Source organism: Ascaphus truei, chromosome 3 (genome assembly GCF_040206685.1).
Source record: "Ascaphus truei isolate aAscTru1 chromosome 3, aAscTru1.hap1, whole genome shotgun sequence".
Taxonomy (NCBI): Eukaryota; Metazoa; Chordata; class Amphibia; order Anura; family Ascaphidae; genus Ascaphus; species Ascaphus truei.
The window spans coordinates 271416400-271440440 of NC_134485.1; the positions used below are offsets into that span (position 1 = coordinate 271416400).

Genomic DNA, 24041 nt, shown 5'->3' on the forward strand with positions numbered 1-24041 from the left:
GTTCAGGGGAGTGATGTTGCTGGTGCACCGAGTGGTGTTGCTGGGAGTGGGAGTGCTGTTGCTGGGAGTGGGAGTGCTGTTGCTGGGAGTGGGAGTGCTGTTGCTGGGAGTGGGAGTGCTGTTGCTGGGAGTGGGAGTGCTGTTGCTGGGAGTGGGAGTGCTGTTGCTGGGAGTGGGAGTGCTGGTGCTAGGAGTGTGAGTGCTGGTGCTAGGAGTGTGAGTGCTGGTGCTAGGAGTGTGAGTGCTGGTGCTAGGAGTGGGAGTGCTGGTGCTGGGAGTGCTGCTGGTGGCGCAGTTGCTGATGGGGTGGATGGTGGTGGCGTGCTTGCTGGTGGCCAGCTTTTGGAGGCTCTTCCATTGGAAGAAGGAGAGTCCAGTCAGCACCAGCCAAGCTCTGACCCTAAACCTGCTCGGAAAAAACGTGTGGAGAAGCCACGTAATCCTCGCTTCAATGACCAGGAAAATAGGGCTCTTGTCACTGGCATTCTGGAGCACTATGACAGTATATATGGACATTTAGTAGGTAAGTGTAACTTTACATTTATTATTCAAATACATGTGATCCTAGGTCATCTGAGTTTTGTTCATATGCAAATATGGGTACACAATATCTTTCTATGTTCATTAGTGTGGAAACACAGCTTTTTATCATGCCTTACAAGGACAAATAAACACAGGCGGTCAATTTGCCAGAACTGCATACAATATGAATGCAACCTTGCTTACATGTATAGGTTTAGTAGTGAATGCTCATGTGCTGCACATATTACACATAAAACAGCATGTTTGCTATCACTTGGAACAGCTAGCAGTGTAGGAAACTGGTGCTTATATTATTATTCATTTACCTCATATCTTTTATATGTTTTTCAAGGGCGGACAAGTGCAGCAAGCAAAAAAGAAATGTGGGACACAATAGTCATTGGTGTCAATGCCTGTGGGAATAGTGTCAGGGACAAGTATCATTGTCGGAAAAGATTTGATGATATTAGGTCCAAATTGAAAAAGAAAATACAAGACCAACGCGTGCATGCTACTGGCACTGGAGGTGGGCCCACACCACAACGTCTCATATTGACTCCATTGGAGGAGCTGCTTCGGCCAAAATTACTTACCGTCGTCGTGGAAGGCTTGGCTGGTGACCGTGACATTGGAATTTATCCGTCACAATTTCCAGCAGGTGATAAATATTACTGTACTAGGCGTGTCGTTGCTTACAGTTATTTTGCATAGTTACACTGCTTTTTATACTGTCTTCACAATATAAGCATACCTGCATCTATATATGTATATGTCTGATTCTGTATATATATATCTCAAAATAGACATATATGTAGTAGTCCTACTAAAAGCAGTAACTAATATAGCACGTGCCATTGCGTGCTCATTTACATGTGAATTCCCAAAATGCATAGCTGCAGTGGAAGCAATTGATGGTGGGCGAAGATGGGGAACAACAGGGTAGTACACATGTGTAACACATGTTCATGAGAAATTATTAGTAGCTACAGGTACAGAACAGAAATATGTATCATGTTATTGTGTATTTTATTGATTTTACTCCGACAAACATGACATTACTGCCTATTTTAAGCATGCATCAAAGAAATTGCATGTAACGGCCTACAAACATCACTGGCACTAACACATCTATAGTTGCTTATGAAAAGGTCCATTTTTGCTTTATGTCATATACAGACAGCATAATGAGGCACACGTAGCATATGTTATGTCATTGTTTTCATAACTTAAACACTGCAGATGACTACTTAGCTCATCTACCATTGTGTTAAAGCAGCTGCAATTAATATCTCATCACAGCATACACTTCAACAGAGGGGGTGGGGTTCAGCACACACACTAATTACAGCCTCATTTCACGGTCAACTTAGTTCACACCATTTGCACCTGTTTCAAGTCATTGAAAGGTGTGGCTGATTAGGCTTTTTGGGGAAGGGAATACCTTTCTTACAACCTGAATAGCACAACTGAAGTTAATCACACTCATTTGAAAGCTTAACTCTAGCTACTAAATGCCCCAACAACTCATTACTTATCAAAGCGTACGTCACACATTAGTTCACTCATATCTATAGTTGAACTACTATGAAAGACACATTATCACACACTGCATGTGTTGTCTTGTTGAGTCACAGCCACATTCAGGTGTGCCACATCTTCGATTAATGTACCACACATATCCTCTACCAAAAACAACACTTTTTGCAATATGACCACCTTCATGATAACCATTGTGAATGGTCATCTCATGATAGTTATGTACATTATGATACTGATATCACTACACAACATATGATTTTTATGTACTCATTTAATCTATTTATCCTCACGCATTACTGCAGAAACATAGTATGTTGTATGTTAGGGAACTCAAAAATTCTAAGTACACAGGCATGTACAGTGTTATTACAACTATTTATGTTCACTTTCACACACATTTTCGGTTAAGGAACTGATGTTGTTAGTTAATCATAAATACAGAACATACAATAAGTGTTTGTTCAATATTTACACATGTAAATGTAAAACTTATGTTATTGTTATATATAGTTGCCCCTGGAGGACATGTGTCACCTGAGATGGAACAAGTGTCTTCACCTGGGTCAGCCAGCTCAACACTACTAGAAGGTGAGTGTATCATTTGCTGGCCATATAATATGTGCTCTTCTATATGTTATGTTGTCATGTGCATTATTTGTTTTGCACATCTTCTTTAAATAGGATTACTTAGTGTCAGTGAAAATTAAGTGTAAGGCAACATGTATTGTGTTAGTGATGTTAATTATCATGTAGGACTTCTGAGTTTAGAGCAACTTTTCATTCATTCATATTTCATACTGAGTCCAAACATTATTCGTAAGTCAAGGTAGTTTTTAATGAGGTTATAAAACGTATGCTAACATGTTAGGTGTTACTTAGGACACAGTACAATTACATAGTAACACAGCATACATTAACATGCCATTTAATAATGTGTACATTTCTTTTTAGAACATCATGGTGATGAGGATGATGAGTATGATGAGGATGACGCCACAGAAGAGACTGAAATACAATCATGTGACCATGAAGAGGTGCCAATAGAAACTGTTGTACCGCCAAATCGTCCATCAACTTCCACATACGATGCAATTGTAGCTTCAGAGGGAAAAATAGTGGACGCAGAAAATCGTCGCCATTCAGACATGATGACAGTGCTGGAAAGGATGATTGGACTGCAGGAAGAAACAGTATCACAATTGGCACATCTCCACAGAGTCTTCATTGAAGTGCCTAAACAGTTGCAAAAAATCAACACCTCATTCGAAGCATTAGTTGTTCAGCAAACACAAGCTAATTACTGGAGAATGACTAATGTACCACAATTCAACACCTCCCAGCCAGGATCTGTTCATGCAGGTCAGTTTTCACCACATTCATCTGATATTCATTCACCAGGCCCAAATGTTACCGGTCAAGTAGCAGACATTGCTGTGCAGGTTCCTGATGACATCCTACCGCTGCCATCTGTACAAATTCAGCAGCAGACACCTACAAAGGAGGCGACAAAAACAAAACAAGACACACATGAAACAGACCAACCATCACTTGTGCAGTGTCTACCAACTTGCTCACATGTGTCACTGGGCACAAGCCCTGTCCGTGAACAGTCACTACCCAAAAGCCCTGTAGGTGAGTCGCTGCCCAAAAGCCCTGTAGGTGAATCGCTGCCCAAAAGCCCTGTAGGTGAGTCGCTGCCCAAAAGCCCTGTAGGTGAGTCGCTGCCCAAAAGCCCTGTAGGTGAATCGCTGCCCAAAAGCCCTGTAGGTGAATCGCTGCCCAAAAGCCCTGTAGGTGAATCACTGCCCAAAAGCCCTGTAGGTGAATCGCTGCCCAAAAGCCCTGTAGGTGAGTCGCTGCCCAAAAGCCCTGTAGGTGAGTCGCTGCCCAAAAGCCCTGTAGGTGAATCGCTGCCCAAAAGCCCTGTAGGTGAATCGCTGCCCAAAAGCCCTGTAGGTGAATCACTGCCCAAAAGCCCTGTAGGTGAGTCACTGGCCACAAGCCCCGTAGGTGAACAGTCACTGGCCACAAGCCCTGCCCGTGAAGTGCCAGAGGCCACTCAAAGTGGCTCTGTTGTGCCTAAAGTTGGTGGCAAAAGAAAAAGGAAAATTCAAGAGACAACAAGCAGGCCTGTTACTCGCTCGCAAAAGGAACAAAAAAAATAAATGTTATAATTCAGAAAATATGTCTTTGGCCTTGTTTTGTTGACTTCAGATTATCTAATTACTATTGTATGTATGCTGAAGACTGTGTTGTTTCCAAACTTTCAACTATGTTCTTGTACACGTGAAGTTTTGGAAATGTTAACACTCATAATTAATTGTGTTATAAATATTTATGTTGTAATCGTCTGTTCAGTAATGGTCCACCAGGAGCCAGTTGCTAAGTTTAGAGAAGCTGCCATTGACTTTGCAGCAAAACATTGCATTTGGGTGTGTTAATTGATGTAAGAATTGCATATGCATATTAGTCACATGCAATTATTAAAACACCTAAGTAAGTGCAAACATCTTTCTTGTACGTGTACAGCAGGATTATGTGTAAATTATTACTTACCTTTGCCTTGCTTGGCCATTGTAATTTTGTCCTTTAATCAGTTGTGTGTTCGTTTCTATAACATCTCAGAATGTATAATAATATATATACACACACACACACACACACACACACACACTGAGTGAGTGTGAGTGTGAGTGTGTGTATATATATATATATGTATATGTGTATATATATATGTATATATGTGTATATATATATGTATATATGTGTATATATATATGTATATATGTGTATATATATATGTATATATGTGTATATATATATGTATATATGTGTATATATATATATGTATATATATATATATGTATATATATATATGTATATATGTGTATATATATATATGTATATATGTGTATATATATATATATATATATATGTATATATATATATATATATATATATGTGTATATATATATATATATATATATATATATATATATATATATATATATATATATATATATATATATATATATATATAGTACTATATAAACTGGTATACACAAACTAATACACTTCATGCTTCCTTGTGAAAACACTATTTTAATAATACAGGCCTAATGTTTGAGAAATATCCTAAGTATGAGACTCTAACAGTATTGTGCTTAAACAAATGTTTATTACTTAATTCAATCATGTTTCTCACCATTTAAATAGGTTTCATACAAGGTATACTTAATGCCATCAATGTTGTGTGTACTCCTGCAATATAAAAAAAAAAAAAATATTATATATAAATATATATATATTTTTATAAGAGATATATTTATATATATATATAATATATATATATATATATATATATATATATACACACGTATTTAAACTCATGCAGACAGGGAGTTAACCAGACTTTCACATACACACAGAAATGTAAGCGGGGAAAAAACATTTCTTTTTGCAGGTGTGTTTTTACTGATATGCCTGGCTAAGAAATATTTTCACACACTGGTCTTTGTTAGTTTTCAAAAAAACACTATGTGAACGCATTCACAGTCTAGGGATGTTTTTCACAAACGAGATAAAAGAAGGAGAAATGTTTCTCCCACAGTCCCATATCACGAACCACAACTGTTAACCCAATTAGACAAACAAATCCAATTGGCGTTTGAAATAAGGAGTCAAAGTAGTTACTTTTGTTGACCTTGACAAGGAAAAACAGGAGTTTGTTAGCCATTCAGCACATTCATTTTGATGAGCAAATAACACAGACCTGCACACAGCTTTTGTGCTACTCAGACATGGCTGATGAATTCGTTAACAATATTAATCCCCTTTTAGGGTATAAGTACATGATCTGTGAAGCCATCTTGAACAGTCGCGGACAGAATGCAAGCACACGCCAAATCGATGATTTCATTCGAGCAAAATATCCTTATTACCAAGACCGTAAGCATGCACGGAATTTTAATTCCTCAATAAGATTCACTTTATCAAGTAATGACTTTTTTGAACGTGACCAGGATAAGCTACAACACACCTATGGTTTCTGGAAGATTGCCCCGGAAAAACAATTTATCCTGAAAGACGGCACTTATATTGTCGTGAAAGGCATATTTATTCCTAATGGCAATAGCAATGTATCCGCTACTACTGATCCGTTTGAATCGATACGTGCTACAATATCTGCAGCCTCCATTCCTGAAACCCACATTGTACAAGAACAAAAGTACTATGATTATGTACCAAGCCTTTCAGCTGAAATTGCATTGGAATGGGAACCGGAAGAAATGAACCTACCTCCCGACCAATTATTTGAAGAAAGCAGTGGCGATTCCTATGAGCGCATCCTGGAGGAGATATGTGCCATACTGGATTCAGCGGTTGGGTTAAGCGTGGATGAAAATGGCTTGCATTTCTGGAGCGACCAGTTGCAGCCAGGCGAAGAGTTAATTCTAGAAGAATGGTAAATATAACAATCGTTATGCGTTGACTCTGCGTTTAAATTTTTTTTTTTTTTGTAACCACCATTTTCACTTTCAATGCGTGGATACAGCGTAACATTGCAGACTGCATAACATGTAGCGATCACAAACAAATTGTTTCCTAATACAATATAGTAGGACCTGAAAGAGTAGTACACATTGCTGACGGAATAAATATACGTACTTTCCTATCCCTTTAAACATATTAGCAACATTTTACCATTACTCTAACACATACCTGTTTTGTTATCATGCAACATCTACAACATTGAAAACCGGGTCCACCACGTATGACGTGGGACCCTTGTCATGGGCCAAGGCGTCCTTAAAAAGGATTAGTGATGTAAGTCCCGCCCCCAAGCGACGTGCGCGCCTCAAAGCCTATTGGCTGTCATGTTTTGTTATAGTAACGGTAACTGCAGTGTGTGATGCGTGCGGCTCAGTGTTTGTAGGCGTACCCTGGGCGTTAGCCGAATGTTAATTGAGTGGGAGGAGTGTTAGCGTGCGTTTCACGCTGGCTTAACATGACGTCACACGTATTGCATTTGCGCATTGTGTTATCGGCCGTGCTTTCTGTTCAAACACGTCTGTTTAAAAAGAATACAGATGTACTCGTTTAGAACGAATGTAGTTTCGTCTTCATTGTATTTGAAATAAAGATGTTATGTTTACTGGTATTTTCAACATGTATTGAACGCACAACGTACGCTTTGTTTTGCGCATGCGCTAACAGTTAGTGGAGCCAAGCGTGAAGTGCGTGCGCACACAAAGATGTGCGCGCACATCTTTCAGTATACAGGCAACGTTCACTTCTTATACATAGTTATGCCTGCTACAAATTTAAAGAAACATTACATACTGATGAACAGTTTTACTTCTAACATATAAGTGACTGACGTGTGTATCTACACAATCATATAGAGCTGCGTAACGCGTTGTCACGGATGCATATCTAGTAAGGTGCCATCTTTGACCATCATGTGTTTGCTGTATTTCAGAGATGTCGGGGAAGATACAATCAGATCAATGTATGATTTCAGAAGAGTCTACCTTTATATGAGATGATTGTGAGGAGGAGCCACCGACTACTATACTACATATGGAACTAATTTTATATTGCTTGCAGCGCTTATTAACAAACAATTAAAAATGTGATACCCTTATGCCTATATTGCATAAGCACTTAATTAACATAATGATGTTGCAAAAGAGTGCCTCATGAATTTTTATTGAGTGTTCTTTAATGACTACTAACATTTTATGACATGGTGTGTTTTATATATAACAACCATTCCCACTCTGCTAACACATTTGTGTATTCTAATATGTAATGGAACGTATGACTGTCGAAACTATGTAACAATAATAATAATAATATGAGCATGTTCATGTATAGGGCTGCTAGTTGTACGCAGCGATTTACAGACACATGTTTCAGCCTGAGGTCCCTGGCCCGTGGAACGTACAAATGTTTTTTTGCCGCATGAGGCACAGGGAGATAAAGTGACTTGGCCAAGGTCACAAGGAGCCCACACCGGGAATTGAACCAGACTCCCCTGCTTCAAACTATCAGTGCCAGTGTGTGTCTTTACTCAGTGAGCCACTCCTTCTCCCAATGTAAAGGACACTTACAACCAAGTAGCCATTTATTTTTAAAATCTCTTGTTACATGGGTATGTAGATAAAATGGTTTGGGACTGTAGCAAATAATGTTACTGGCCAGATGTTATGGTCCCCTCCAATGCATGATGTTCTGAATATGACATCACCATCATGTTATGAAGTACGTTTCTGTGTATATTTCATTAACCTAACTAACTATAGTTTACTGTGTTTATTAATCGTTTAGAAATACATAGTATAGTCAATATGATGATATAAGCTACCATAATAAAGCTGGTGTTATCATTTGTCGGTGTTATACATGGATCCTACACCAATTGATAGAGACACAAACAGTTGTCTTAAAAAGTGTGTCTATGCTAGTGATGAATGTGCTCCCGTAAGTAAACAAATAAGTACAGTTATCCCCTTTTCTCCAACCACCTCTATATTACATTAATGGAAATTATAAGGAAACATACATAAAATGTGATGAAATGTGAGTAATCATTTTGTAATACAATGCACATGAAAGCTCAAGAGTAGCTAAATGCATATACATGATACAGAAAGTACATATATGTAACATTTGTGTTTAAACCAATATGTTGGGTTTTTAGTTCCAATAATTATAGGAAGATTGAGGTAGCCACATCTTATGAGAGATGTCAGCAAATATACATACCATGATCAGTCATACTGGAGATATACCTATAATGCAAAGGAACAATATATAAATTGCAAACATTGACATGCCATCTTCAGTACCGTAAACAACACAGCAAAGTGTGTATTTGGTGTTAAATGTACAACACCATGTATATTTCATGACATTCAAAATGTAAATCAGCCTGGTGTACACATCATATGGATGTACATGTTACACTGCACCAATAACATTGTATGTAAGCATACTAGAAGCATGAATGATTATGGGCATAATATGTGTTTTGTCTTAGCATAAGGAATAACACAATGCTACAATATTATTGCTTTGTTACCCAAGTTGTATTCACATACACACAACTAAAGTACAATTGAAGAGGGATTATATAACCTGTGCAACAATAACATACCGGTGCCACATCCCTTTGTGCACACAGCAGAGAAAAGAAAGGTGTGCAACCCATATTCATCTGTGTCCTAACAGAAGGTTATATAAAGAAACATTATTGTTAATATAACATAATTAAACTATAAAAGTAGTACTAGGAACATATGAGTTTGTACTTACAAGAAAAAAATGAATTGATGAGATTCTGTCGTGTCTGGCCACCACTGGCTGTTTGTTCATTTTCAGCAGCTACATGGGTGGGATGCTCGTCTACCAAAGCCTCAGCTAGGTCTGACTGTACATTGTGCCTGAGTGCAACATTGTGCAAAATGCAACAGGCAAGGATAATATCAGACACTTTTTGAGGCTTGTATAGAAGAGCCCCACCAGTTCTGTCCAGACACCTAAACCTGGTCTTGAGTAGGCCAAATGTCCTCTCTATAACAGATCTTGTAGATATATGGGCTGCATTGTACCTGTCCTCTGCTTCAGTTTGAGGGTTTAGCACCGGAGTCAAGAGCCACGGCCTAATTCCGTATCCTGAGTCACCTATAATGAATGGAGCACACATAAGCTGACATTAGTGATCAAATTGTACAATGCCAACATTCCTAAATCAACATGTGTTTTGTGTTAGAACATGTAAATATGTACTCACCCAGCAGCCAACCAGGTTCAAAATGTCCCTCTTCGAACGCATGGAAGACTGAAGAGTTCCTCAGGATAGAGGAATCGTGACTGGAACCAGGGAACTTGGGTACCACATGCATTATCCTCATCGTCGCATCACATACCACCTGTACATTGAGTGAATGGTAGTGCTTCCGATTGCGGTACACATGCTCACTCTGACTAGGTGCAATCAAAGCAACATGTGTGCAATCGATTGCACCCAGCACAGATGGTATCCCTGCTATATTATAAAAGCCAGTCCTGACTTCCAGCCACTCTGTCGCCTCTGTAGGAAAATGAATATAATTCCTAGCGCGTCTATTGAGTGCATAGAGAAACTGGGTCAAGGCCCGCGAGAATGTAGATTGCGAGACCCCGCCCACTATGCCCACAGTTGTCTGGTATGACGCGGAAGCAAGATAATGTAATGAGCACAGCATTTTAACAAGCCCAGGGACTGCACGACCTCTGGCTGTGAAAAAATCTAAATCCCCCCTTATCTCCTCATAAAGAGCTAAGATTGCTGCTGAACTCAAACGATAGCGACTTACAATCTCCTCCTCACTCATCCCATCTAACAGGGTTCTCTCCCTGTACAGACGCGGACGAGGCACAAGTTGTCTCCTCTGTCTTCTCCTCTGATCTCCTGTCCCTCTACCTGTCCCTCGGCCTGTCCCTCTCCCTGTCCCTGTCGTATCCGCGTCACTGTCACTGTCCCTCGGTGTGTCCCTACCTTGCCCTATATGATTCTCTTGATCATCAAGCATGTCATAGAAAAGAATGTTCCTGCGTCTCCTAAACATTCGCAACATTTTGAAATGAGTAGCTGTGAATGAGCAGGTAATGTGCGTCCTTTAAATAGGTATGTGATGATGTCAGGTGACATAGTAAAATGCAAGGTGTTACATTAACATAATAAAGTACTTCTGTGGCAAGCTGTGTGCACTTGTTGTTCTAAGTATTTGTTGTGTGTATTCTGCAGGGAATGATGATATTTGGCAATGATGTGACGTGAAGCTTTGTACAAAGATTGCTTGCAAATAAATAGTTGCATGTGCAATGCATGTAACACTTGTGAACGCAAGAGTCAGTCATGTAATGAGACAAAAAGGCTGAGATTGACGTGGGAAAAGTTTTGTGTAACATGTGTAATTATCCATGTTATTGTGACATGTTGGCAACAATGAATAGTCGTGTGCATATGCATGCATTTGTGTAAGGAGGATAGTTGGTATAGAATGAGTTTACAAGGTGTCCCAATGATGAATTACTGTACATGTGTGTATAAGTTAGGTTGAAGTGCTTGTAATGCAACGGTTACAATGTAAACATGCAATGTGATTGAGCGTCCAATAAGTGACGTCATGAAAATAGGGAGGACCCAAAAGTATATGTAAACATGAGAATACAGATGTACATGAACGTTTAAAGATGCGTGTCACATTACAAGCATTGTGTAATGTAAAGGAAGATGAATATACTGTGTATGTGTGACATGTGTGACATGTGTGACATCATGTAAATAATTGTCGCTGAGTTGAGTAAAATGTGTGATATGATGTGAGGTTCTCCTTTAAGAGTGTAGTATAGTATTTTCCCTTGCCACATCATCACATGATGAGTAATGTGACCCGCAAATGCTGAAAACATGTAAAAGTCGAATGTTATGCAAATAAGACACGTCAGCTGTGACACAATGCAGGGAATGCCCCCACACTGTAATGCAAATCCCCCTTGTATTGTGAGCAATGAAACGTAAACAGTACTATACTGTTATACGTCCCCGCTCCATTGACTTCCATTGATGTACAGAAGATTTTTTTTTTCTAAGTGCCGTTCCGGCAGCCTTAGCGATCGTTCTCCCGTCCAAAATGCCAACTTTAGTTGGCGGGAGAAATCGGCCATAACATCTCAATTTCGTAGTGCCGATCAGCCCCGATAAGCTGTTTTTTTTTGTTGAATCCAGCCGATTTAAAAAAGTGGCGATCAGTGTCGAAAACAGGCTTATCGGCAGGCGACTGGCCATAACCAAATTATCGGCTCCGAAACCTGGCGATATGAAGCACTTATCGGCGCTTACTGAATCTCAAACCCAATTTTGGCTATAACATGGCCATATTTCCCTTATCAACGCTTACTGCATGAGGCCCTAAGGGCTTGCTCCTCTTCCCTCACCTCTAACTAAAGCTACTATAACCAGAGAAAGATACATGTTGTAGAAAGGGCGTTTGTCTCTTTATCTTTGAACCTTGAACAGACAGACTGTTTATCTTCCTTATTTTTCCTCTGTATTCTCATTGGAAGGATGAGACTGTGGCACCAACATGTTGTTATGAATGTTTTCTAATCTCTTTATTCAATGTACAGGGAACGAGCCGTGCTGACAACTTGTGAGTCTTCCAGCAAGATACGTGGAAAGCAGAGCTGCTCACATCCACTAATCATGCGCACTCCCGCTACCCTTCTCAGCACCTAGAAAGCCGTGTATACAATCTCCATGGCGACGGCAGGTCCCCTCTGACTCTCCGTAGTTCTGTGATGACGTCATCATGCAAGCACTGTATAGAAAATAACACCCCCCCCCCCCGTAGGAAGCACAACATGAGGCCGGCAGCCACAGGAGGACATCTTGTCAAGCACAGCACGTCTGCGGGTATCCACAGCTCGCTGCCATCTGCACCTGCGGCCACTCAGCTGCTCTGACCCCGGGCTGAGGGCGTTGTTATTATCTGACTCCCCTCTCACACGGGAGGCAGCGCGGAGCTCCGGGCTGCGGGGGATGGGCCAGGAGAAGGGCCCTTTGGCTGGGAAACGTTCTCCCCCCGGTCTGTCTCTCTGTGACAGGGAAGGAATGGGTGTGATAGTCACATGTGTCTGACTCTCCAGGGTGATAAATACCCATTTATTTTATTTTTTTGCTGCTACTTTTATCCTTTCCTGCTGCATCTCGGTAATTATCAGCATGTGTGTACAATAGCTCACACTGTATTGGGCACAGGCTGCTGGCACAGCTCTGCCATACACAACATTGCTTTTCTCATTGAGGATTCTTGTGATAGAGACTGTTGTGTCCTGTGGAGATCTGAATTGTTTTTCTCTAGATCTTCTGTTTTGATTTTTCCCTTTGGCTAATGGGAACTCTCTGATTCTTATTTTTATTTTTTTTAAATAAGACTTACATTGTTTTGTAAACATTTTATGTGGATTTTTCTGACCTAACCACATTATGTAAATACACTTTTTTTTTTTTTTTTTCCCCCTGACACTCTTATTGCTTACTTTGCATTTTTTTTTTGAGTGCTGAGAAACCTTTCTTGATAGTAGTGATCGTACGGGGTTGCTTTCTCTTTCCTCCCTCTTATGTCTCCCGTGCACGCATTCATTCGGTTGCATTGGACTTGGCCCTGTTAAATGGTGGTGTTTACGTGACTGACACAGCGCTCCATTCCTACTGCGATGTCTTCACATCAGACCATGCACCCGGAGACTCGCAAGTTTACCCGGGCGCTGAGCAAGCCTGGCACAGCGGCGGAGCTCCGGCAGAGCGTGTCAGAGGTGGTGAGAGGCTCTGTGCTCATGGTAAGAGTTGGGATCATGCGTCAGATGGGGGAGGGGACAGTGGAAAAAGCATGGCTGGACCAGTGCTAGTTACCAGCCTCTGAGCTGCCCTGTCTGTCAGTAGCATAGGCAAATAGACTGATGTCAATCTGCTATTAAATGGATATGATTAGGATGGCTGGAATGCACTGCACTAGTTTGGTTATCATTTACAGGCCTTCCCCCGCATTAACGTACCCAATGGGACCGGAGCATGTATGAAAAGCGAAAATGTACTTAAAGTGAAGCTCTACCTTTTTTTTCCACTTATCGATGCATGTACTGTACTGCAATCGCCATATACGTGCATAACTGATGTAAATAACGCATTTGTAACAGGCTCTATAGTCTCCCTGCTTGGGTACAGGTTGGGAGCCGGTATTGCTGTTCAGGACGTGCTGACAGGCGCATGCGCGAGCTGCCGTTTGCCTATTGGGCGATATGTCCTTACTCGCGAGTGTACTTAAAGTGAGTGTCCTTAAACCGGGGTATGCCTGTAAATATCCCTATGAAACCATTCCCAGCAGTGGTTTATCATGCAATAACGCCTCATTCGGCAAGAAAATATTCTCTTGGTTGAGATTTTATAAGAATTCCATGTCTATGGTGCAATGTGGTTTTTATATAGTCTTGTGCTATCTTTCCTTTTTTAGGGGCTGTTTTTCACCATACAATTAATTGTTGGTCATAGTAGCAAAACTTTTATGATAACGTGACTACTGAAATCTTAGAAAGTGAAATGTTGGAATGGGCCCAATAGGTTCAAACAACCGTTTCTCTCTATTAAAATGTTATTTTGTAATAGACTAAAACTAGTTTAGGGAAATATATATTTTTGCATTTTGAGCCATTGAATAAATGGCTGTCCAGACTGCACAGGCTCTGTAAATCGCTCGCTAATAGATTTGACTTGTTCCCTTGGACATCCATTTGTTTTCCCAGCTTTTGGATAATTGAGATTATTATTCTTCCATTTCAAACCTTAAAATTGTCATCCGGGCAAAAGTGAGATGTCAGCTGTGCATCGGCCTCTTGCTTATTCGCCCCGTACAGTCTGCTTGTTTAAGAGGTTGGTGCACAGTTTTAGTAGCTGTATTGGTCATTTAGAAGTGCATGTCCATCGTAGATTGTGATCTGGAGCAGCAAAATTATTCTTCATAGATGTAATATGCAGTGTATGTATATCTTTTTAGTTGTACAATGATGTTCATGGTCGTAGCTCTTCACAGCCGTAAAACGAGACTTAAAGGGACTACTTGCTTCTAACGTAAAAGTAAACATTTGAAAAATAAGTCCCTATCACTATAAAAGCTTAGTCTAAGTGTTATGTAGTAAAAACTTGCAGAGACAGTAGGTGGGGTGGGTAAGCAGGAGGGATGGAGATCCTGTGTGTATTGTTGCATGCAATGACATTTCAGGCAGCACACTGGCTGTCTGGTCTTTGACTGGGATCTGAACACTGGGGAGAGTAGCCAAAACCACTTCAGTGAGGAAACCATGTTTATACTGTATCGGGCTTTACCACACTACATATGTTCACTCTGCAAAACCTTTGGGTAGTTGGCTCGCTAGAAAGATTGATTGGATCAAGAGTAAAAATGCAAAACAATACAAGAACAATCATCTCACCGTAAAACCAAATGTAATAAACAACCCTGGCACACTACGTCCGGGTACGGCCGAGGCCATAATAGGCGTGCGCGATGGAGCGTGTTGTGCGCGCCTGCCGCAGAGTCGATTTTGTGGCCTAATGGGGAGGCGTGGCCGTCATGTGACAGAGCCAGTTGGTCCTCATTGACTGAACTGCTCGTTACCCAGCCGTCGCGCGTCAAAATCAAATATTTTGTCATGCGTAAAATCGGCCGCGACGTCGCTCTCTCGCACATGCACTCTGTCTGTCCTCATTGAGGTACAGCCTTTTGTTTGCGATGTGCGCCGTCGCTCTTACAATTGCCTAAGCATAAGATCTTCAGGACCACGGGGGCCAGTAGTGCATTGTTTTGCAATGTGTTCTTAGCCCCTCGGACACTGAGTGCTGGCACCCCATTCAAAATGTGATGTTCACGATCATTGCAATAGGGTGTACAGAGCTTTGAAGTCTTGTGTGGTCTCTGCTTCATGTAAACTCATCACCTGTGAAAGATTCAAGATGCAGACCCTTGGCTTATTTTATATTCTATTCAAGAAGTTCTTGTAAATGCATCATTTGCTACTTGGGAGCATCATGACTATTGGGGTGTAATGATTGTTATTGCCATAGCAGCTCCGGCACATGGACTACTCCATTATGGTAACTTTGACCTGTGATTTTAAAATATTGGTTTGGTGTTGTACGTGTGCAATGATTGTATCTTAAACAGAGACTGTTGCATACCTGCACACTTTCTACCAGATTTGTAAGCATGAATATTTGTTGATGTGATGTGTTTTGTTGGAAGTTCTCCCCTACACTTTATATTTTTTAAAACATCTCTTTCCGGGGTGGGGGGAGGAGGAAAGTGTTGTAGATGAGTTGCAGCCCCATTGATATATATGTTACTGTTTTTGCTGCTCTGTTATCTCTGTCGTTTTGTCACAGGAGCCCTCATTTGTCCTCACCCTATGTGTTATTGGATTGTTATATGTGCAGGGCGTACTTTATTGTGATATTTATTCTACATAGAAATCAGCCAACCTTCTAGTACATTCTTGTTGAGCAAAAGTCTGAATTCTTTTCTCAATTTATCCCATTTATAATGTTGAAGACAAAACATTAACATGCCTTCTTAATTAGAAGCAGCACAGCATTTGTTTTTGTTTTTTGAAGAATGCAAAGGACCACATGTGAGCAGTTACTGAATTTTATGCACAAGTTCATACAGTATACTCTGGTGGTTCAAACACCTAAAACTTAGTCATCTATAAAAGCATTTTATCATTGCCTTAACACACTGTTCATAGCGATAGGCATGACCAGTATTATCAGAACGTTGTGAAAATAGTTTTACCACTGACAAATCGGAGTGTTGCACACATATCTCAGTGACTTTGTCATCTTGAAAATCAGTGCATTTATTGTGCTTATGGGCCAATAAAATAATTGCTGAAGCTTTATTAAAAGCCCTATTAGTGTGACATTGTCAGGCGCCTGCATTTTTACTGCTTTGTGATTGCACAATGGCAGCAGTTGGTATTATTCACTGGTTGCACATGGTGTTGCTGATCTGTCGGTGGTTTACTTCTTCTGTATAACATTTCCTCCAGCAAAGGGTTGATGACGGTTTGCCAGGTGTAGAGAAAAACAGTGTGTATCTAGCTATATATCTATATATCTGTATGTATGGTGGTTTATTTTTTTAAATTTTTTTTATTAGAGTGGTTTCCTTTTAAATACTCTAGATGTAAGTAATCTTTGCTTATGTCTCTCCATGTTGTCTGCTGTCTTTTCAGCACCCAGAATTGGCCTCTGTCATTACCAGCGTCCTTTTATGAGGCTTCTGTTTTTTTGTTTTTTTTTCCCACAGTGCTGCAGGTTTTATAATTTGAACTGTTTTCTTCTAGAAACTTGGACTGGGAATTAATCTTCAGAAAGCAGTGTACTGTACAAATACGTGGTTCTACCAGTGAACCCCTTTGATGTTGCCTTGTGCCAGATATGTTTTTGTAGGCACCTTTCACAATTGCTTCTTGTGTGCAGTAATTTGAACAGTTTGACCATACTCTTCTTGAAGCTCCTATCAAACTCCTTTCCGATGGGCCTCTTCAGAATGTTAGAATTCAGACTTGTGATCAATACAATTCATTTGTCAGCACTTACTCCTGGTAAGAAACCTCTTAGGCTACACTTATAGTGCCGGCGACTGACGGGCTACGGTCGCTGGAAAAATCATATTGCGGTGGCGGAAATACGGTTGTTTTGACACGTCGTCGCGTCGCTATCACCGGCACTATAAGCGCAGCCGTATAATGCGTAACTTGCTATGCAGCATTATTATATCAGGTGTGGTTCTTACTCATATTTGAAATGTTCCATGTCTTGAGGGGGATTTTTCTATCACCAGAAGATTTCTCTCCTGTTGACACTGAATGCTTTAGTGCTTGACATTTCAATTTAACCCATGATATTGTAATGTGATAGGTTGTGTGTGATCCTTACCACTAGCTCCATTCAATTAGTATAACATTACATCCTGGGTTTGTCCTGTTTTTGTCTTGCACAGTAACTAAACACGTATAAGTGCCAAACTCTTCTCCCCCCTCCCCCCTGGAATGTTAAATACTTTAAAGTGAAAAGGAGCATTGCCAAAGCACACCCATCCCTACCACACACAAGCAGTGGCACGTGGGTGTCATTACTGACTATACTGCTGGAGCATTAGGTTTAGGTGGGTAAAAGTAATTTGATATGCTTGAGTTGAATGTCACATCTCTGATGTCAGACACATTAAGTTTCACTGTAAAGCATCTGGACAAATTAAACTGGTGTACTTCAAATGTATTATTTGTTTTAACTCTGCAATGCTAATTAGATCCATTCTTGGAGCACAAGCGATTAACTTTTTTTTTTATTTGTCTCACATATCTAAAAATAGAGGGGGGGGGGGGGGAGGAATGATCCACAAGATAAATGCTATTTAGGGTTAAACTAAAACGTGGTTTTTGGTGCTATCATGTACAGTTCTCTAATGCAAACAACGTACCAGGAAAACATTTGGCTTGCTATGTTTGCATGCTTGGATTTGCAACATTAAGGCAGAGCAGTGTGCAATGTATGTATATGTCATTTGATGTATGCAATGCTAACTGGGTACACTGTTCATTACAGAAATATGAATTGACATAAGGCAGAGGACTGTACTAGAAAATGGCATCTACCTGAAATGCAAAAGTAAACATTGACATGAATGGGTCCCTGGAGCACTCCATACAAATGGTGTGTTTTGGAGTAACATGCCCCAGAGCGTGAATAATACTGAAGCATAGACATACTTCATAGCGCCAGGACATACTTGAATACGAGAGGTAACTCTCAATGTATTACTTCCGGGTAAAACATTTTTATAAACAGAATTGAGGCACTTTATTAAAAAAAAAAAAAAAAAAAGTGTGTGTGTGTATCATTGGTTATTCAGACTACAAGCAAATTTCAAAATGCAAAGAAATAAAATCATAAATGAGCTAAACCTACATTTTCGTAACTAAACCAACCTGCAATGTTTTCATGCCATGTACAATTTGTACATTGGACATTATTTTGTATTTTTTATTTCTGTAGAAAGAAATATTGTTTTATGAAAATAACCGATTTCAAAAATAAGCCCTGGGTCACCGTTGGTTTAGATTGCATGTTTTTGTTTCTTTTTTGCGACACTCAAAGTGTCTTGAAAAGGCCTAATAATAAATGAACATTTTGGTATATGGTACTTTGGTCTGTTTTGTGCTCCATTTCGTATACAAATATCTGATCTGTGACACTGGCACCAATTTTCAGATTGCAATGAAGGGCAGGCCTACAGACAAAGTTGTGAGGATTGTGGTCACCCTTAACCAGTCTACCAAACGGAATCTTCTTGAGTTGCCCCTAATGGTATTCTGGCTGAATTTTGAAGTCAGAGTGTCTATCAGCTTCACTTACTTTTATTATCAACCTCTAGGTTAAGATGATTGTTTATAATGGCAGCTGCTCATCACTTACAAGCAAGTGACTCTGCTGCTTGTCTTATGTAAACTGTAGGTCCAATTATCCTTACTGCAGCGGACTTAAAGAAAATATGAGCACTTGCAACACCATACCATTTTTTTTTTTAATATGTACTCTTCTGTAAAAGAAAATAAAGCCGTGCAGTTAAGAGCTAGTAACAATTAATTTTCTGCAGCAGTGCTCCTTGCTTAATGGTGTCAACAGGTTTTCAGTGTGTGTGTGTGTGTGTGTGTGTGTGTGTGTGTGTGTGTGTGTGTGTGTGTGTGTGTGTGTGTGTGTGTGTGTGTGTGTGTGTGTGTGTGTGTGTGTGTGTGTGTGTGTGTGTGTGTGTGTGTGTGTGTGTATTACAATGCTGTATTATGCCCGAACAGCACAACGTTTCTACCTTCTCAGAGGTCTTTTTCAAGTGACTGGCCAGTCACTGGATCATCCATTCTTATGACTATATTTGGGACATTACTTAACCTCATTCATATTTGGATAACATTGGCCATTTCTCCTCCCTCTTTTCCCTGCTACTGGTTACTCAGCAACAATTGGCTACATTGCCATGTTTGGAAATGCCTATTTTAGCTGTTGATGATGGCAACCCTGCGCCTCTACTCTTTGAGAACACTTGTACCAACCTCTGATAAATATGTTATTTTCTACCTGCTGGAAAGTTCAATTAAAGGAAAAGTTGCTTAAATAAACCCTAAGGCCTTTTCTCTGTAAGATCCCTGAACATCATTTCATGCAATGTCCTCCCAACAATAGAACAATCCTTCCCTACAAAGTGAATTTCTTTGTGTTTCTCGGCGAGCTGATGATAATGGGGATGAGTAAAATTAAATGTTGCTGACGGTAGCAAGTGATATTGTCATTTATCCTGATAGTAGAATAATTTGGCTGTTGGACGTGTGAGTATATTCTGTAGTGATGTATACATTGGTGTGTGTATGTATGTGTGTGTGTTACCAAACTTGTATTTACTTTAGATTGCAGATTCAGGATGTCAATGGGGTTATTGACTATGCTCTGAAGTAGTCGTTTTTGGCTGGAAACTCCCACGAACGTCTGTTTTGAACCACATTGAATGAATAAACCCGCTAAGTGGTATCCAAACAGTAGTATCGCCTTTACCAGTGGGCTGTACCATTATCTGACCATGAAAGAGTTTTGCTGCTTTGTGTTTTAAAGCAGCAATATAGGTTTCCTTTGTTTTGTCCAAAAAAATGATTACAGGATTGAAGCGGGGGGTCTCTGGAACTGCTCATTTCAGCTCTGGGCACCCCTTGCTTCCAGAGGTACTGGTCTCTGTAGGGGTGTTGGTATGTCTGGAGATTAAATGTCCCGGTCACGTGGGCCAATAGGAAGCTCCACCAGATGATGTAACGGCTTCCTATTGGCCCGCTGGACATTTACACACCACCATTTTCGTTAGGCACGCAGTTAACTGGCTGCATAGATACTGGCACCCCCTATGGAAGTAAGTATCTCTGGAAGCAGGGGTCCACAGACTTAAAATTAACACCGTAAAGCTCCGGTCACTCCCTGCTTCAATCCTATAATAATGAAAGAAAGGAAAAAGCAGCAATACAGGTTTCAATTTATTTTAAGTGATTTTAGAAAGAAAAAAAAAGTGAACCTTCAAAAAAGCAATAATGCAAACCTTTGATATTTAAAAAACATATTGAGGGCATCTGCTAACTTGACATAATACAGAACAGAGAAAAATAAACCGTGCATACCAGGTATTGTTTCCTGGCATTCGCTGCCAATCCAACACTTAAGTTACTAACAACAGTTACATTCAAACACTTGTGTAGTCTCACAAAATTACTTCTCTACAAACAAGACGTTGGCAAAGCAAGTTTCGACCTGCATACAATTTAAACTAGTTGGTAGTTCTTTCATGAAGCACATAGAGAGAGTTTTATATAGCAACAGTTTCTTCTTCCAGGAGGCAGGCAGACTAAAGCAGAACCCCCTATCAGGAGGAGGCGTTCATAGCTTATTATTGAGGACAAGGGATGATGCCATGTGTCCCGCTACACCCCCATCTTGACTGGCAAAACCAAGGGATGGAGCACCATACCAAAGGACAGATAGGGCATCAAAGCCCAGGGAAACTCCACAAAGCATATGGGGGCAGTGGTCCCCACGACCAAGCTCTCCACTGGGCCCCCAGTGACCATGCTCTTGTGTAGAACGCAGACTCCGCCTGATCATTGCCTCCTCACTCCGCCAGGAAGCAGCCGCTGTATTCACTTTAGCCGTCCCCAGGAAGTCTCTGCCCTGTGCAAATGCACATGCTACTCCCCTGGTCGCGAGGGCACAGAGTATTTTATGTAGAAGCCTTAGAGCAGTGTTTTTCAAATATCTCGTTACCCATAGCCACACCAGGTTTCTGAGGAAACTTAATATTCTATTAATATGCAAAAAAAAATGTGCATTTGTTATTCCCTAAATTTGGTGTGGCCAAGGGTCATGTGGAGAGGTTTGAAGAACACAGTTAGAGTATGTAAAAATTAAAAAAAAAACCTGTGCTTTTAGTTTTCTTGTTGTTTATGCTGACTAGATTATTGCTGAAGTGCCCTTTCTGTGTTGCATGCATTCCATAGGCCTGGCAGGGCGGTGGAGCTAGCATGCAGTGATCTGCCAAGAAAGGGACATGTTGCACCCAGCCTGAGATCTTACACATGTACATGTCAAAGTGTATATATCACTTACCTAATGGTATTTACAGCCTTGCACAACTGTTGTTATGCTACACCGCCCTTTATAAAGATTGCTTCACGATTGAATCTATATTAAATCTTTTTTTTTTTCCCTTCAAATTTAGATCTTCAATTTTAATTCTGTATAGTAGATCCATAAATATCGGAGCATACAGTACATACTATTTATCTCGAGGCTTGTTGGGCATTTGTACAGTGGTTCTGTAGTTGTAATAGCCAGTTGCATTACAATGCAGTCCCTATAAATTTGCAGTAGTGATTATTTTTAAGATTGAAAAACAATTAACTGCTTTAGCATTGTGTTGATTTTATATATATATAAAAAAAAAAAACTAAGCTGGTACTAAAGACCCTCTATGGTCAGTTGCCACCACAAGATTTCCATATAGGGCACAAGAACAAACAGGAGAGAGAGAGAAAATCAGCTAGTATACATTTCTTCTAGCACACGAGGAGGAGAGGTGTTCTTAAAACACAAACCTTTTGGGGCAGTAGGCCTTCACTTCTCCATAATGGAAAACTACTGATTAGATTTTACAGAGGATAAGAAGGAAAATAGGTGATATTGTATCAAGTACAGACAAATACATTGTGCTATTAGCCAATATGTTATCCTATCACAATATGATTCAGTATGTCACATACTTTCCTTTTAGGTTCCATATTTCCTGCGAAAATTGCCAGTGGTCCTGTGCCTTACCTGTATGTTACGGCTGGACATGTTGCTACTTGTTACACTTTTGTTCAGCTTTATGTAATCTAGGATTTGGTTCTGGTGTTTAATTGTTTTTCTACCTGTCCAAATATGGTAAAACCTTTTAAGACTATGAGGCAGTTCAGTTTCACGTTCTCTCCAAAATGTAATAAAACATACAGAATGGAAGTGATTTGAAAGGAGTCACTAATTGATTTAGTTAATTATTACTGCGCACTTACCGCCTCTAGGGCACTCTAAATACAATCCAAATACATGGTTTATTTATCTAACATATCCTGCCATGGCACAACATTGCTGTGGTTTGAATATTTGCTCAACACCCTATTTCATACCTCCCTTATTCCCTTTTTTTTTTTTTTTTTTTTTTTTTTTTTTTTAAATTGTTGTTGATGATTATTATTATTAGTCCTGGGCGTTACAGCAGTGCATTGCTGTGCCCTCCGGTACTTAACACAAATTTATAGCAAATAAAAATACCACTTGTAAGCACATGTCTCAGACAGGCCTGCTTTTCCCCAATATCTCTTGGCATACAGTACTTCCACTGATGCCAGGAATTCTGGGAAATGACATGCAAATGAGCACACGGCGTCACCTTTTATTTAATTATTTTTTCTTTTTTCTTCATGTTCATTTTAACATGGACTTTAATAAGCTTATGCCTTCCGTATAGCACAATAAAGAAGCACTCAATCAGTATTTAAAATGCCTAAACTACAATAAATTAATAATAAAGTGCTGCTTGAAGAAAAATAACTGTTCCGATTTCTTTGATTGAAGATTAATTCAGGAAAATCAGCGCACCTCCAAGGAATGAAACGGAGAAAAACAAAAAAAAGTGAAGTACGTTTTTGCTAATCCAAATGGATATAGTTTGTTGAGATATGCACTTCCGTATTGCACAGCTTGGCCAAAGAAGTGCATAGCCAGTAAACATACTGACAGACCGCTGTTTCGACCTTTTATAAGAGGATTCCCCAGGTCCTTGTTAATTGCTATGCAATGTGTTGCAGGTCCCTCTGGTAGCGAATGGGTTAAGATTGCTTTTGTTGCAGCATTCTTTCACATTTTCACCTATCCGGATGGATTACCATGCAAGTTCCTGCCAGTACTTGTAGGAAATGCATGATGGGGGGAACTGCAGGGAATAGATCTCGCCACATCACGCATTGTTCTCTCACACCCTAAAGTGCTCAGACAGGAGTGTTTTTTTTTTTTATATATATGTATATCTTTATGTAGCGCCATTAATGTACATAGCGCTACACAGCAGTAATACACGTGCCGATCATATATAACAAATAACACATAATGGGAAGAAGTGCTTCAGACATAGTGACACTTGGGAAGAGGAGCCCCTGCCCTGAAGAGCTCACAATCTATTTTTTGTTGTAGTTTTCTGAGCACTGCACAAACTAGTGGCGCGAGTGCATTATATACTGTTCCACCATCA

General features: G+C 40.1%; 2 protein-coding genes across 6 annotated transcripts in view; both read left to right on the plus strand.

The window, feature by feature from the left end:
- The first annotated feature begins 2583 nt into the window (after positions 1 to 2583).
- Positions 2584 to 12257, plus strand: LOC142490720 (uncharacterized). The gene is made up of 3 exons (XM_075593137.1): positions 2584 to 2649; positions 3013 to 3855; positions 12241 to 12257. The coding sequence occupies exons 1-3, from the start codon at positions 2601 to 2603 to the stop codon at positions 12255 to 12257; spliced, it is 909 nt and encodes a 302-aa protein (XP_075449252.1). The 5' UTR covers positions 2584 to 2600.
- Positions 12258 to 12455: 198 nt separating this feature from the next.
- DOCK9 (dedicator of cytokinesis 9) overlaps positions 12456 to 24041 on the plus strand; it is a 263517-nt gene continuing 251931 nt past the window's right edge. For all 5 annotated transcript variants that reach the window (XM_075590793.1, XM_075590800.1, XM_075590807.1 and 2 more), the window contains exon 1: positions 12456 to 13452. In XM_075590793.1, coding sequence (XP_075446908.1) covers positions 13330 to 13452 — 123 coding nt within the window. In that variant the 5' untranslated portion in view covers positions 12456 to 13329. The remainder of the gene's footprint in view (positions 13453 to 24041) is intronic.

What these genes read in the sequence shown, in the direction of transcription:
- LOC142490720 (XM_075593137.1), top strand. Translation starts at nt 2,601, where the DNA reads ATGGAACAAGTGTCTTCACCTGGGTCAGCCAGCTCAACACTACTAGAA. An exon ending in CAGCTCAACACTACTAGAAG is followed by an intron (nt 2,650 to 3,012) that starts GTGAGTGTATCA and finishes ATTTCTTTTTAG; the next exon opens with AACATCATGGTGATGAGGAT.